Source organism: Eulemur rufifrons, chromosome 23 (genome assembly GCF_041146395.1).
Source record: "Eulemur rufifrons isolate Redbay chromosome 23, OSU_ERuf_1, whole genome shotgun sequence".
Lineage (NCBI taxonomy): Eukaryota > Metazoa > Chordata > Mammalia > Primates > Lemuridae > Eulemur > Eulemur rufifrons.
Window position 1 is genome coordinate 28,268,378 of NC_091005.1, and position 14,249 is coordinate 28,282,626.

General features: G+C 50.4%; 1 protein-coding gene across 1 annotated transcript in view; it reads right to left on the reverse strand.

The window, feature by feature from the left end:
• Positions 1-6,852: 6,852 nt before the first annotated feature.
• NOD2 (nucleotide binding oligomerization domain containing 2) overlaps positions 6,853-14,249 on the reverse strand; it is a 34,637-nt gene continuing 27,240 nt past the window's right edge. Inside the window, exons 8-11 of the mRNA XM_069497763.1 lie at positions 14,092-14,175; positions 11,898-11,981; positions 9,572-9,655; positions 6,853-8,166 (exon numbers count right to left, since the gene is read on the reverse strand). Of these exons, the coding sequence (XP_069353864.1) occupies positions 8,094-8,166; positions 9,572-9,655; positions 11,898-11,981; positions 14,092-14,175 (325 nt within the window). The 3' untranslated portion in view covers positions 6,853-8,093. The remainder of the gene's footprint in view (positions 8,167-9,571; positions 9,656-11,897; positions 11,982-14,091; positions 14,176-14,249) is intronic.

Sequence of the window (14,249 nt, forward strand, 5' to 3'; positions counted from 1 at the left end):
AGTCACAACCACCCTGAGCCTCAATTTCCTCATCTGTGAAATGGAGATGATAATTGTCACTTGTCTGACAGGATTGGAATAACTTATTAAACTTTCTGACACGCACCAGAAGCTCAATAAAGGTTACATCTTTCTCCCCCTCGGATTCAGCCCAGGACACCTGCTGTTTCTGAACCTGTTGCCACCTGTCCCGGTTCGGAAGGAGGCCTCCTAAGGGTGGTGAGGAAGGGATTTCCACACGCCGCCTCACTCGGCCCTGCACCCCTGGCCACCAGCCAGGACTTGGGGTGTACTTAAGGATCTTCCAATTAGAAGGGAGGCTTCTGATTCCCAAAAGTGCTCAAAATATTTAAGAAAGTGCTTTTTATAATCAGTCCCAGAGCCTTGCTGCACTGGATACTCCTGTTAATTAATTCCTTCTCCTTTGACATTTTAAGTACTAATTATGGGAGAAGGTGATTAATACTGAGAAAGGAGGAGGGGTGTGTGTGTGTGTGTGTGTGTGTGTGTTTAATCATGACACAACTTTCCCCAGTGGAAAGTGACAGTTTCTGAAGATCTGGGAATTTAAACCAGTGAATACATAAAAGCAGTCACATGAATAGCAGTAGTGGTAAACAGGCCACCCCTCTTCCTTGCCATAATCACCCAAAATGAAATGGACATCTTTTGAAAACCTAAGCCACAACCCACTCCTGTCCTTCCTTTAGTCCGTCCTTATCCTGTTTCCAGGCTTTATGACCACATTGCAGTAGGAAGCAATCAGATGGGAGCCAGAAGGCTTGGGTGCACTGTGGCCTTAGGCTACACCATTCCCCTCCAGGTCGGGATTCTCCAATAAAGCTAGCAGAACTCAGAGGTCACAGTCTGGCTCTCTGGGAGAAAATTTCAGCCTGAAAACTGTTTTTGCTTGACCCATACAGTAAGGAGAAGGAAGGAGAAAAGAAAATGGAGTGGCAGAGAGATTTTAAGCCTTTTTGACATGGCAAAGACTACCACTTTCTCCATTTTGCCACACTCCCCACCATTCCCTATTTTAAGCCCCTGAATGACTTCTCTCATTTGCATTATCTACTGGCCCCTAAAGGTGTTTGAGTTTGCCACTCCTGGACTGGAACATTTTCATGTCCTTTCTGATAATGATGTCTGATGTTACTGAGCTCTCTGCTTCAGTAGAGCTTTCTTCTCCACCAACAGTGGTCAGATACCTCCCTCTGTCCTCCTGTCACACGTTCACTGAATCAGACAGTGTCAGGGCCTGACTTCATCTAAGAGATCTTCATCCAAGCCAAGCCTGACAAACGAGATTTATCTCAGTTGCCATCTCTTGTCAATTGGTAATGGCTGCCTCGAACATTGTGTTAAAGATAATTCTGAAGCTGTATTCAGGCTCACAGGGAAGACAGATGTCTGCCAGGGTATGAGATGGGGAATTAGTGTCATGGTGCTATTACTTGCAGTCCTTGATAAACCAGCCTCTCATCTTACAGATGAGAGATTAAGGTCCAGATAAGGAAAATAACTTCCCCCCTGTCACCCAGCAGATGGGCTGAGACCCTGATTTTCCTGATTCCAAGCCAAGGTTCCTTTCGCTTCTGTTTAAATGGATCCTTCAACTGAAATGCCCACCCTCTCTGCCTTCCAAATCCTCCCTCCATGTAGGGCCCAGCCAAAGTCCCGCCCTGTCCAGGGGTCTTTGTAGATGGCTCCAGCTCCCACGGATTGTCTCTGTCAATCCGCACCCCCACAGTCTGTTCCACCCAGCCTGGCCCTGGGTTCCTGTAACTGGTGGTTGAGTTACTGGGCAGGTACCAGGAAATAGCAGTGTACAAGCAAAATGCCACCCCTGCCTGTGGCAAGAAAGGCCCATAAAAACAACTGATTGCATGATCACTTACTTAATTATGGCTACAGTAAGCCTCAGGAGGAGACTTGGTCTGTGCACACCTAAAGGGTAGTTGGGCACTCGGGAAACGCCTGTGTGAGGAAGTCACCTTTAAGGCAAGGTAGGAAGAGAACGGGCAGTGGGCAGCGGCAGTGAGAGGAAGCAAGCCCTCCACACAAAGGGAACGGAAAGTGCATGCCCTGTTGAAGGAACTGAGAAATGCAAAGCACAGAAAGTGTGGGCACAGAAGCACCTCGGCAGCCGGGGCCAGGGCTTGGTCTGCATCCCAAGAGCAATGGGAACTCTTTGAAGGGTTTTACAGGGAAGTTAACTGTGATTCTAAACTGTCCTGTGCAGTTCTCTTACTGCACACAGCAGGAACCCGACAAGCCACCGATTGAATGTGGCTCTCTCCGCAGGGGGTAGTAAGCTCCAGGTAGCCTGGTAGGGGCCTAGGTCAGGACACAAGGACACCTCAGCAGCACTGGTCAAGGTCAGCGATTGGACCCTGCCCCGTGCTTCCCAGGCTACCACAGGCTACTCCCCACTTCCAGCCGTGCCGAGTGTGCTGTTCATTCCGTGTCCTACCGCCTTCTCGGTGTCTCCACCAAGCACAGCCCAAAGGGAACTCCTGATATCCCACTCCTGCCACCCTTCCGCCTCCCCGTCTCAGGAATGGCAGTGTCCCGTTGTTCATCCTGCCTCCCACGGCTGGGCCACTTTCCCACCAGCCCTGTAAATACGGGCGCTCAGAATGAGCACAGAGCCAAGGGGCGAGGCTGACCAGACCGGGTAGCCCACAGCAATCGTTCTGCACAAGCTCTTCCTCCACCGGAGCCCAGTGTGGGGTTTTGGTCAGTGGATGATGAGTTGAGAGTCCTCCATGCCCTAGATGTACTGACTTCCCAGGGAAGGGAAACTCCAGGTGACACAAAGCATTCTGTCTGGGGGCTTTTACTCTGGCCACCTAAAAGCTCTTTTTGATAAGATAAAAGGGATTACTTTAATCATCTTTACACTAATCCAGCTGAACTATAAATCCATGCTCTCCTGTTTGAGCCATTTGCTCGTATCAATGACAAGTGATTTCTATGTTTGATTTTTAAAAACACACACAGAGTAAAAAGGCTTAGTGCTCTTTATTGGAACTTTGTGCTACATCTGGATCCTATTTGGGGCAGTTGATGCACTAGAAATGGTCCCATTTCCCTTAGGAAACCCTTCTCCCTTAGGAAGGAGACACTAATGGTGTCAGGAAAAGGATGATTCATTCTTATAGTCTGCCCAGTGTCTATTTTCCACTCCCTTTAAGTAGAGTGGGTTCTTCATCCAAATGAATGTCAAGTGTACTGAGCACCTGCTATGGGCTAGGCACCTTTCTAGACTCTAAGACACCACAGTGAGCTTGGTCCCTGTCCTCATGCAGCTGGCAAGCCAGGAGAAGGAAGAAATGAACATGTCTCAGGTAGCGCATGCCAAGAAGACAATATTAACGAGGGTAGGGAATGGCTGGGGACTGCTGTTTTAGGTAGATTGTTCAGAGAAGGACTCCCTCAAAGAGGTGGCATTTGGACAAAGTGTTGAAGGAAATGAAGAAGCAAACCTTGCCACTGTCCAGGGCAAGAGTGTTCCTGTAAGAGAAAATAGGCAGGTGCAAAGATCCGGAAGCTGCGATGTGCTTGGCCTGGTCAAGGACAGCAAAGTAGCTGGTGAGGCCGGAGCACAGAGAACGGGGTTGTGAGTGGCAAAGATGAAGCCAGGGAAGACACAGGGCTGGGTCAGGTCAGCATGAGACCTTGACTTTCACCCTGCACCAGACAGGAAGTCCTGACGGGTTCAGACCAGAGAAGTGGCCGATCTGACTTATGTTTTAATAATCTCACGCCCTCAGTCAAAGGCAAAAACAGGGACACTGGTCGGGGGGCCAATGCAGTAATCCAGGCAAGGAGGGTCCCAAAGGGCCCCCTTGTTTTCTGGGGATACAGGCAGAGCAGACGAGGAGGGGTAGAGAGGAATGTGGAACTGAAGATGGTGAGAAAGAAGTTATTACAAATAAAACAGAAATGTAGCACTCCCAAGAGGAAGGATTTTCAGAATGAGTGATTAGAGAAGGGGTAATGCTTACAGGACAGATTTGTGGATTGTTCAGAAAAAGACAATAGGTTGGGATTAAATTTAGAGCAATAAAAAAGTATCCTGGGGAGGCACGAGCCAAAGATCTTGGATTGCCTGCCTATCCAGCTGTAGCCTCTCCAGGGGAACGTCCTTTATGACCTTCCTGTTCACCCGTAACCTGCCACCAAGGCCCGGGGCTGTGCATCCTCTCCTGCGAGGGCAGGACCAGGGTGTTGTCCTGTGTGTGCGCTTCACCCACTGGGCTGGACCAATCAGCTGAGTGAAGAGAGAGACTTGGAGTTGTCCTGGTACAATAATAGAATGAAGCTCTAGTCTCCACTCAGCCCGCTTGGAAAATGATTCCACCTCTCACATTTCTGTGGGGTGTATTCATTTCAGCATCTTGTTTTGGTGCAATGGCTGGGGGAGGACACTCAGATTGGCATCTTTTTTCTCCCAGGATGATGGTGAATATAATTAAAGTCTGAGGCTCTTTTAAAAATTCTCCTGCTCTAATACCTTGTTTTTTTGTGCATAAGAAGTATGTGTTCTTAGCCACAAAACTGGAATCTGCTCCTGGATAAGCCACTGGCCATGAGCACGTACATACCTTTCAGGTGACCTCCCTATCAGAGGATCTTAAAATCAAGAATCCTAGTTCACTAGTTACCTGCCAGGCCCGGAATGCTTTTGGTGGTGTCCGCTGGCCTCTTGAAAGTTGGGAAATTCTTCCTACTCTGAGCTCTGTCAGTTATCACATACCAAGATCTCAGTACCCTCACCTGGGCCCTTTGACCTCTTCTTTCTCTATAATCGCTCCCTGGGTTATATCATCCAGGCTGGAGGGCTCCATTCTCAGTTCGCTGAGGACGCTGCCCATGCTGTTATCTCTGGCCATGACCTCGCCCATGGGCTCCAAACTGCTGCCACCACTTAACGTCTCCACTTGACTTCTCCATTAGGTGTCTTGAACTTGACAATCCAAAACAGAATTCTCCCCCTCTTCCACACTTGTGCCCCAGTCAGTCAAGTCCCAAGTCTATGAGTCACCCTGGGTTTTTCCCTTCCCCTCATCCCTCTCATCCAGCGCATCTGCAAGTCCTTGGAATCCACCTCCAGGATGTCTCTGGAATCACCTTCTTTCCCCTCCACTGCCAACTGCCTCTCGCCTGCAGCAGCCCCTGGGTGGTCTCTCCACTTCCTCCCACCCTCACCCTGTGTACTCCAGCCCCATCTCCATCCGCCAGCCATGGAGATCTTCTTTAACCGTAAACTGTGTTGCATCTCCCCTGCTTGGACCTCTCCGATGGCTGGCCATTATTCTAAGATGGAGACCAAACTCCACCATGGCCACCCTAGGCCCTTCCTGAGCTGGTCCTACCTAGCTCTGGAAACCCATCTAGTGACACCCTTCCCTTAGTTTGCCCAAAACATACCTTATTAAGTTTCCTATGGCTGCTATAGGAAATGACACAAATTATTCTCTTACAGTCCTGGGTGCCAAAAGTCCCAAATGGGCTGGAACCAAGGCAGGCAGGGCGGTGCTTCCTCCAGAGCTTCTAGGGGAGAATCTGTTTCCTTGCCTTTTCCAGTTTCTAGAGCTGCATTCCTTGGCTCACGGCCCCTTCTCCTACCTTCAAAGCCCGCAGTGTGGTGTCTTGCTTTAGTGGTCCCATGGCCTTCTCCTGTGTCCCATTTCCCTTTCCTCTCTCTTGTAAAGATGCTGTGATTGCATTTAGAGCCCACCCATGTAATCCAGTGTAATCTTCCCAGCTCAGGATCCTTAACTTAATCGCATTTGCAAAGTCCCTTTCACCACGCAAGGCGACACTCACAGGTCACAGGGATTAAGATCTGGATATCTGTGGGGGCCATTACTCAGCCTCCCATGCACATCAAACTCTTTCCCACATCAGGGTCTTTGTGCAGCTTGTTGCTGGTGACAGGAATGCTCCCTTCTTCCCCCTCACTCTACTCATGGCCAGCCTCTTCTCATCCTTGGGGACACCGCTTACCTGGCACTCCTCAGAGAACCTGTTGAGGATCAACCCTCAACAGTCTGAAGACCTTATTTTAGGTATTTTTCAGTTTACTTGTTTTCTGCCAGCCTCTCCCTCCACCCTGACCTAAGTCCCTGGAGGACAGAGACAGCATCCGTCTTGTCCATCCACTGATTTTCCTAACATAACTGGTTCATCGTTGCTGAATGAATTTAAGGAAGATGAATTTATAACCCAATATGGTGCTATGCAAATGGGCGGCTGTGTTTGCCCCTGGAGAAAGCAGACCCCTCTCCATCTCCCTCCCAACCTTCTGTCCCAGGAACAGTGGTCTGCGCAGAGCAGAGCACCGACGACAGAGAGAACCCACAGACACGCTCCGACGCAGGAGGTGCCAGCGAGACGCCGCGGCACTGGGGGGCCCAACACACACAAAACCTTTCAAGGAAGTGGGATTTCACTTTGGAGAGCTGCTACCTGAGTCCTTGCTCATTAAATGCAGCTACGAATTATTGCGATACAAGGCCTGCACCGGAGACCGCTCGCTGCGGAGGGCCTCTCCGCAGAACTGAGGGAGGCGGAGGGGCCTTGTCACATGTGCTGCGGCTTTTCAGGCTGGGCACCAGGAGGCTCCTGCACCACCTGAAACTTCACGCTGGGTTAGACTTTTCTAAGCTGAAACCAAATGTGTTTTGATTGCCAGGTTATTTCTAAGAATTGCTCTTGCCTTAAGCCATAAATTATCTGGTTGAACACATCATTTTCCCCCCTTCACGCAGAAAACTGTGCTTTAAAATTTGACAACTTTTAGGAATATTTAAAAATGTTTGGTCACAATGAAGAGGGCAGTGGTGACTCCATAATTTATTCCTCTGTGATTATTTACGGCATGAAGTTCATGGTCATGTTGTCTATAAAAGTATAAACTTGGGAGAATAAAACAAAGGAGTTTATAAATATTAACCAGTTTTCACACACAATAATGTTTAAAATAATAACATTTGCACAGCACCTGACAATTTACAAAGGCTTTGGCATGCATCATTTTGAATAATCCAGAAAGACACTTGCTTAGAAGGAAGAGCCTGATTTTGCCCTTGTAAACTTTCAATCCGTAGCTGTATAACCTAAAGCATTCTGGCACAAATAAAATGGAACTGTCTCTTACGGATACATTTCAGAAGTCTGTTGTCAGAGGTCAGCTCACAGGCATCTACCAGCAGCCTAGGGGGCCGTTTGAAATTCTGGCCCAGATTAATTTTAAAAAGCTACATTTGGAGCTTTTTTAAGTGGGGCCGTTTCCAAAGGCTTAACTGAAGAGTAATTGATTTCACTGGAAATAAAAGTCCACGTGTGATACCAGCTGGAGTGTGGTCATGTTTTTCTTGCAAATCCAGAATGTTTTGGGGAACAAATGGCTGTCACATGTCCCCCTTCCAAGGATGTCTTAAGCACCAGAAAGGAGAATAGGCTAAGTTGCAGCCCTTCCTACCCCGGGTGCCAGGGTCGAGGGCGTGTGAGTGAAATACGAAAGCTGAGATCACTGACATTCTGTGTCCTGGCCTCAAAGGAAGGAGCATGTGCAGGACCAGGACGAGTGGAGGAACCAGAGGTGGGGAATGGCCAGGATGGACGGTCCAGGAGTCGATGTGGTGGAAAGATGCTGCCTGAATACCCCTCTCTTCTGGGGAATAGGAGGGGTATTTCATGCAAGGCCAGGTCTCTACACCAGGAGACGCTCAGTTAGCAGGCACGTCCATGCGCCCCGCTAGCCCAGAGCAGAACCCTGGAGGATCAGCGGGAGGCCGCCCCCTGCTACAGAGAGGGGCTGCTCCTCTTGTACATCCCAGCACTGAATCTGGGGAAGACGTAGACGGCAAAAGTAGGCTTGGGAAAAGTCTGTTCTGGAGGGCTCTGATGCTCCTTCCTCTGCCAGAATAAAGGTGACCTGGTGTGTTCCCAGAACACGAATTCAGCCCTGGGCAGGAGGGGGCCCGATCTGAACAGACTGCTGTCAGATGTCATCCAGCTTCTGGGGCCCAAACCCACGGCTTGCTCACAAACAAGCTGAGCTGAACATGCGCCCGGAGACATCAAAGCAAGAGTCTGTCGTCCCTGTGGCCGAGCGTCTCCGTTTCCTCCAGAGAGAAAGTGTTCCCTCGGAGCCTAAAGGAGATCAGGTGAAGAGAGGGCTGAGTGAGGACAAAATTAGAGCAGTGCTTTCAAACGGAAGCTGCCACTTTTTCAACCCATGCCTGGGACGGGCTGACCCTGCGGCCCCGCTGCAGCGCTCCTGGGAGGGACATCTGTGCTGTTTTTACCCTCTGTCAACCAGGGCAGCTCGTGAATCATTCTGCATGATGAACACGGCTCCGTGACTCTGCAGGGCGACAGTCCGCAGGCCTGGCCCCAGCCGGCCACAGACTCCCCAAGGCCGGGGATTCTTTTTAAGGCAACAACAGAATCTGCCAAGAATGCAATGAGCAAGCCCTGCTGCCCTCCCAGGCAGCAGACAACATCAGAACCCTTAAAATATCAACCCGACGCTGGTTTGCTCCCTGGACACAGAATGTGACATTTTTTAGGCCTGTGCAATGGTTTCAAAAACAAAAAAAAGAACCCACACTTTACCCAGAACCTGGCGACCTCGAAGGCTACAGGGATGATATGATCATACAGAAGGAAAAATCTATCACAGGACAGAGTTTTGAAGTTTTTGTTTTTAACTTTGTCTTTTGATATCTACATTTGCGCTGCCTTGATGTGCCTGTTGAGAGAGGGACAAGGCCTACATATTTAAAGCAGGGGTCACAAGCTTGCAGGGGTGAGGATCTAAAGGGACTGGTCAAAGGCTGTGGCTTGGTGGCTCTGCCCCTTCCTCTCCTCTGGTTAATTACTAGCGCTGTGAATCGGGGTCCAGAGTCGCCGGCTCTTTTGAGAAAACCCTGAAATATAGAATTTTATAGGAAATCTCCTAGTTTTAAACACTGGTATCTAGCCCAGTGCCTGGAATATATTCAGTAACATTCACACATAGCATGTTAGACCAGGGGACACTTCTCCATTCGTCATCCGAGTGACAAACAGATACCTGGAAACAAGGACGACAAACTTGGAGGCTATGACTCAATGCTTTTTTCACACACATAAAGGACCGTGGCTTTAATCACACAGACTTGGCCACACTGTGCAGGAGTCCCCATGCGTGTGACCTCCCTCCAGAGCTGCAGAGGATCCGACACAGCACCCGGGACCTGTGACGGCAACAGCTGGGCTCTTCCCCCTTGTTTTCATTCTTCAGCCACACCCCCATTCCTACTCTGTTGCTTAGCATAGAGAAGTTTTTCAATAAACAGTCAAGATTTTAAAATGAAAGCATTGCTCCGTGCGTGAAGGTGTGAGGTCTTCTTCCCCAGACAGAGAACTAGAGCCACCACGTGCAGAGTGACACTGAATGTCAGAATCGGAAGGCATCTTTGACATTCTGACGTTCCTCTCTCCCCTCACCCGCTTTGACAGACAGGAAAACTGAGGCTCGCAGAGGTGAAACTCGCCTGCCCAGGGGCCTTACCAGACTTCCAGGATGGTGTCATTCCTTGCAAGGGCCTGCAGAAGGGCTTCTGCCCCCAGGGAGGTGATGCAGTTGTTGGAAAGCCTGGAAAGAAAACGGACTGGTGAGCTTCAGGGATTCTTGGTTTTCCTCTTGAGACCATCCAAGTAAAGGGGGCTTCAGGAGCCAGCCTACGGGAGCCGTCAGTCCCCGAGACCCGCCCCTCTCCTGTCTGAGATTCCCAACGAGCTCATCAGCAAAGTTGTAATGCTGTAAGTGAAATGTACCCTTTTCTCTTCCGTTCAGATTGGTTTACCTAATTAAGTAGCCCCTTCCTTAGAAAGGAGCTGTAGCATAGCGGTTAAATGCCTACATTTCAGTGCCAAACTTTGTGGGTTCAAATCCAACCTACACCACATCCTTTCTGATCTCAAGCAAATTAGTCTCAATTTCCTCATGAGTAAAACGGGCCCCAAAGAGTATCCACCTCATGGAGTACGAGAATCAAACCTGTTATGGCCACTAGGCAGGCTGCTGTTCACATCTGCCGTCCATCTCCTCATGGCGCAGGTCCCTGGCCACTGGGTCTGCCACCAGAGGAAGCCACAGTGCCTCCCCACTCCTCCCCCAGCCCCCGCTTGCTGGGAAGACCTCCCATGCTCTGCATGTCTAAAGCACAGTAGCACTGATGGGGAATAACCAAGGGACAGTGATATTTCCATCTGCGGGGCTTCGAGAGCACGAGGACACAGATTAGAGAAAGTATGAGGTGGTTGGAAATGGGGAGGGGAGATGGGACAGGGTTAGGGAGAGCAAGGGAAGAGCCACGTGTCCCCAAGGTGCTCCTCTGCTTACAGCTGTGCCTTCTAGATAATGTCCTCTCCTTGTCTTCCCCCTCCCCCACAATTTTAGGAACTTCTTACAAGTTGACCCTAAAGCATTGCTACTAATAATAGCCAGTATCTGTTGAGCTTTTACTAGGTGCCAGTTGGTTACCTACATTCTATCCGTAAATGTTCACAACCTTATGAGGAAGGTCCAAGTATTAACTCCATTTACGCTGTGGGCAACTGAGGCATTCGCCCAGGGAGAAATGGCTGGTAGGGGTGGAGCTGGGGAGCAGACCCAGACTGTCTGGCCCTAGAGCCCGGACTCCTAACCAAGTCTAAGCCTGGAAACAGAAAATGCAGGCATCTCTCTCTCTTTCTCTCTCTCTTTTTAAAGATATATCAGAACTTCAGTTTTTGTGGGGGATGATAGAGTTCAGGATGCTGAATAATAAGGCTGATGACAAGATGGCATGGGACAACCCCAGTGCCATTGCCTGGCACCCGCTGGGGTCGAGTGGGGTGAGTCTGTGACAACGAGGAAAGGCAAACTCACCACGTCCATACCTGGTCAATAATGGACCCAAGGCCCCCCGCACGCAAAGCCGGCATCTGGCTCACACTAATCCAGGCTTCACCCCAACCTCCAGCCCACTCCCACCTGGGCTACCAGCGGAAGTGTCTTCCCCAAAGGCAACTTCCCAGCCCCGCAGAGCAACGCAAACAAGCGTCGCCAGAGGGGATGGCGGTCTGGCAGCAAAGCTGACGCTCACAGAGACGTCTGTCTGTCCCTAAAGGCAAGTGTTTCCCTCAGGCCACATTTGTGAGGGGAGATGCCACCTTCCTCTAACAAAAGGAGCCACCCAGCGGTTCCCCAATTTCCCTGTGAGATGGAACTTTGGCGCCAACCTCAGAGAGCACTGACACAAGCTCACGATGGTCACGAGCTGGACTTCTGTTCACATCGACCGTCCATCTCCTTGTGGCATGGGTCCCTGGCCACTGAGTCTGCCACCTCAGGAAGCCCCAGTGCCGCCGCCCTCTCCTGCCCCCTGTTTGCTGGGGAGACCTGCCATACTCTGCCTGAGGCCACTCTCCTGACCCGGGAGCAGGCTGAGCCGGGTCGGGGTGAGCCGGAGGACACTCAGGCACAACTCAACATGTGATGAACACCCACCTCCCTGCCCCTTGGGTGGGGAGATAACCAGGTGCGCCCTGTGCTGGCTCCCGGAGAGCCCCAACAGTACAGAGCTCAGCTTCCCGCAGTGACAGCTGGCTCAGGACCCTCCCTTCCCTGCCTCACTTCACTACTCCCCTCGCCCCCGCTGTTTGCTGGGACCACCTCCCAGGCAGACAACCTGCCCTGGCATCCTTGTCTACCCAGACCAAGACGAGCTGTTTTCTGCCAGGCCAGCCCGTGCGAGTTACCCTGCCCGGGAAGCTGCCCAAATCTCCGATGCAGAAACGCCCTTCCCCAGGCCAGCCACTGCCGCCCCGCCTCCTGCTCGCAGCCTCCTTACTTCAGGACTTTCAGACTGGAATTTCTCTTCAGTCCTTCCGCGAGAGAACACGCACCTTCATCCTGGAGATGGTTGTCCTCCAGGCTGGCAAGAACAAGCGGGAAAATGCAGTTGATATGATGACGTTTATTATGGACATATTATGGAGAAGAACTCTGGAGTGAATTCTCATGCAAGATGTCCCTGGAACTTGGTCTGTTCTTACTTTTTCCGTAAGTTTGGATTTTCCAATTGGGGGACACATGGGTTAACTTTTATTGGCATCAATGTCTGTGACGTATCATGCCCCAGCTACCCAAATCCATTTCCCTTCCTTCTTCACGAGTGGGAGCCGCATTTCGTTAGGGGAAACCATGCGCTTGGTGAGAAAACTGCCGTCCCCACTCTCCCCTGCAGCCAGAGTTGGCAAGTGACAAACACCTGGCCATGGACACACAGTTGACAGGTGGGGCTTCCGAGAATACTTTTTAAAGGAGAGAAACCCAGCTGGCCAGTGCCTTTTGCCCTTCCCGGGTACACAGACTGGATCCCGGAACACATGAGCAGCGCTGCGGGTGGGGCAGCACCCTGCGATCACGAAGCAACCGACCACGGGATGAAGCCACAGGCTGAGGATGGGGGAGCAGAAAGAGAAAGAGACAGTCGAGGCCACTGCTGGCCTCCTGCAGCCAGCATGCCAGCCCCACACTGCCCGCCTCCAGACTGCCTGTCCCTGAAAAACAAACCCTTTCCTGGTTTGAGCCTCTGGAGATGGAGGTTTTCTATCACGGGCAGCCTAACGTAGTGTTCAATTAAACTAACTTGGCCTGAGGCTGCCTCCATACTCTGAGTTCCTATGTGTCAAACTGCAACCTAACGTAGCATGTAAACACACTGCAACCTAATTTAAGAATACAGCCTTATGATAAATAGCCGAGTCTCAGCCAGTCACAGCAACCGGGCTTCAGCCAATCACAGGCTGCCAAGTGTCAGACTATGTCCATATAAGGCAAATGCCTCATCACACCGTGACCAGATAAGGCAAATGCCCGGCTGTGCCCCGTCCAGCTGTTTCTGTACAGCACCTCCTTTTTCTGTCTATAAATACCGCCTGCCCGTGTTGCTGAGTGGAGCTCTCCGAACCTCTGCTGGTTCTGAGTGCTGCCCGATTCATGAATCACTCCACGCTCAAACCAACTCTGCTAAATTTCATCTGTCTAAAGCTTTTCTTGTAACAGTGGTCATGTCTAATGCCCTCACAGTGAAGTGCTCCTCTGCTGAGAAATTCCAAGTGGCAAAATCCAATCAGGATACAATCAATGGTACTTGAGTAGAGCTAGTGGGTCCTGCCCACATCTAAGGTCCATCCACAGTGCCTGTCTGTGGCAATGCCCAGATGTTTCGGTGCTTCTCTGCCTCTTGGAAAAATCAGCCATTCAGCACTTTATCTCCCTGATGTAATCTGGAACTGCCCAGGCATGTCAGAAGACTGTACTAGTAGCATCTAAAGGATGGGAAACTTGGAATGAGCTTCAGGTCAACATAGAAGCATGATTGATGGTTCACCTTTCAATTACCCCAAACTCCATTCGACCCTCCACAGTGATCCCTGACTCTAATACCCAGTGTTCTTAGGAACTCAAATTTGCTTGAAATAACAAAACTTTATTAGTAGTAGCAGTCATAGTACTAGCAGTAGTCGTAGTAGCAGCAGCAGAAGCAGCACTAATAGCAGTAGTAACCCTGCCACTGTTACAATTTAACGTCTATGGAGCGCACTCACACATATGCCGGGCAGTATATTACACTCTTCACAGGTATTACCTTATTCAGTTCTTACAAAAATCCTTTGTAGTTGGCATCATTCTTACCTTCATTCTACAGGTGTGAAAACCTAAGATTCAGAGATTGCTATTTAACCTGCCCAAGATCACGGCCTGCTTGATTCCAGAGTCTGTGTCCTTAACCGTTATGCCATGGGGAGGCACTAAACAAAGCAGCTGGCCAAATCATTTAGTTAGATAAAAAGAAATAGCAGCCATACGCCATGCTCTGTAAGCTTCACACCACTTAGTACACGTAACAACAAACACGGTCAGCCGATCGTTCAGGCGTCCACCTTTGTCTCCTCCACGCAGCTACTCCTGTGGCTGAGGCCAGGGAGTCAAGAAGAGCTGTTATCTGCCACCCGGAGCAAGGAAGCCCCCAAACTCACCAGAGCTCTTCCAGTGCGGAGTTCTTTTCCAGCATCCGTGCCAGAGCTCGGGCCCCCGCACTGCCAATATTGTTCCCCACCAGGCTGGATGTAATCACAGAACAAAAGCATGTCAGAGCAGGGAAGGCCCTCAGAGACAAGCTAACGTGAAGAGCAGA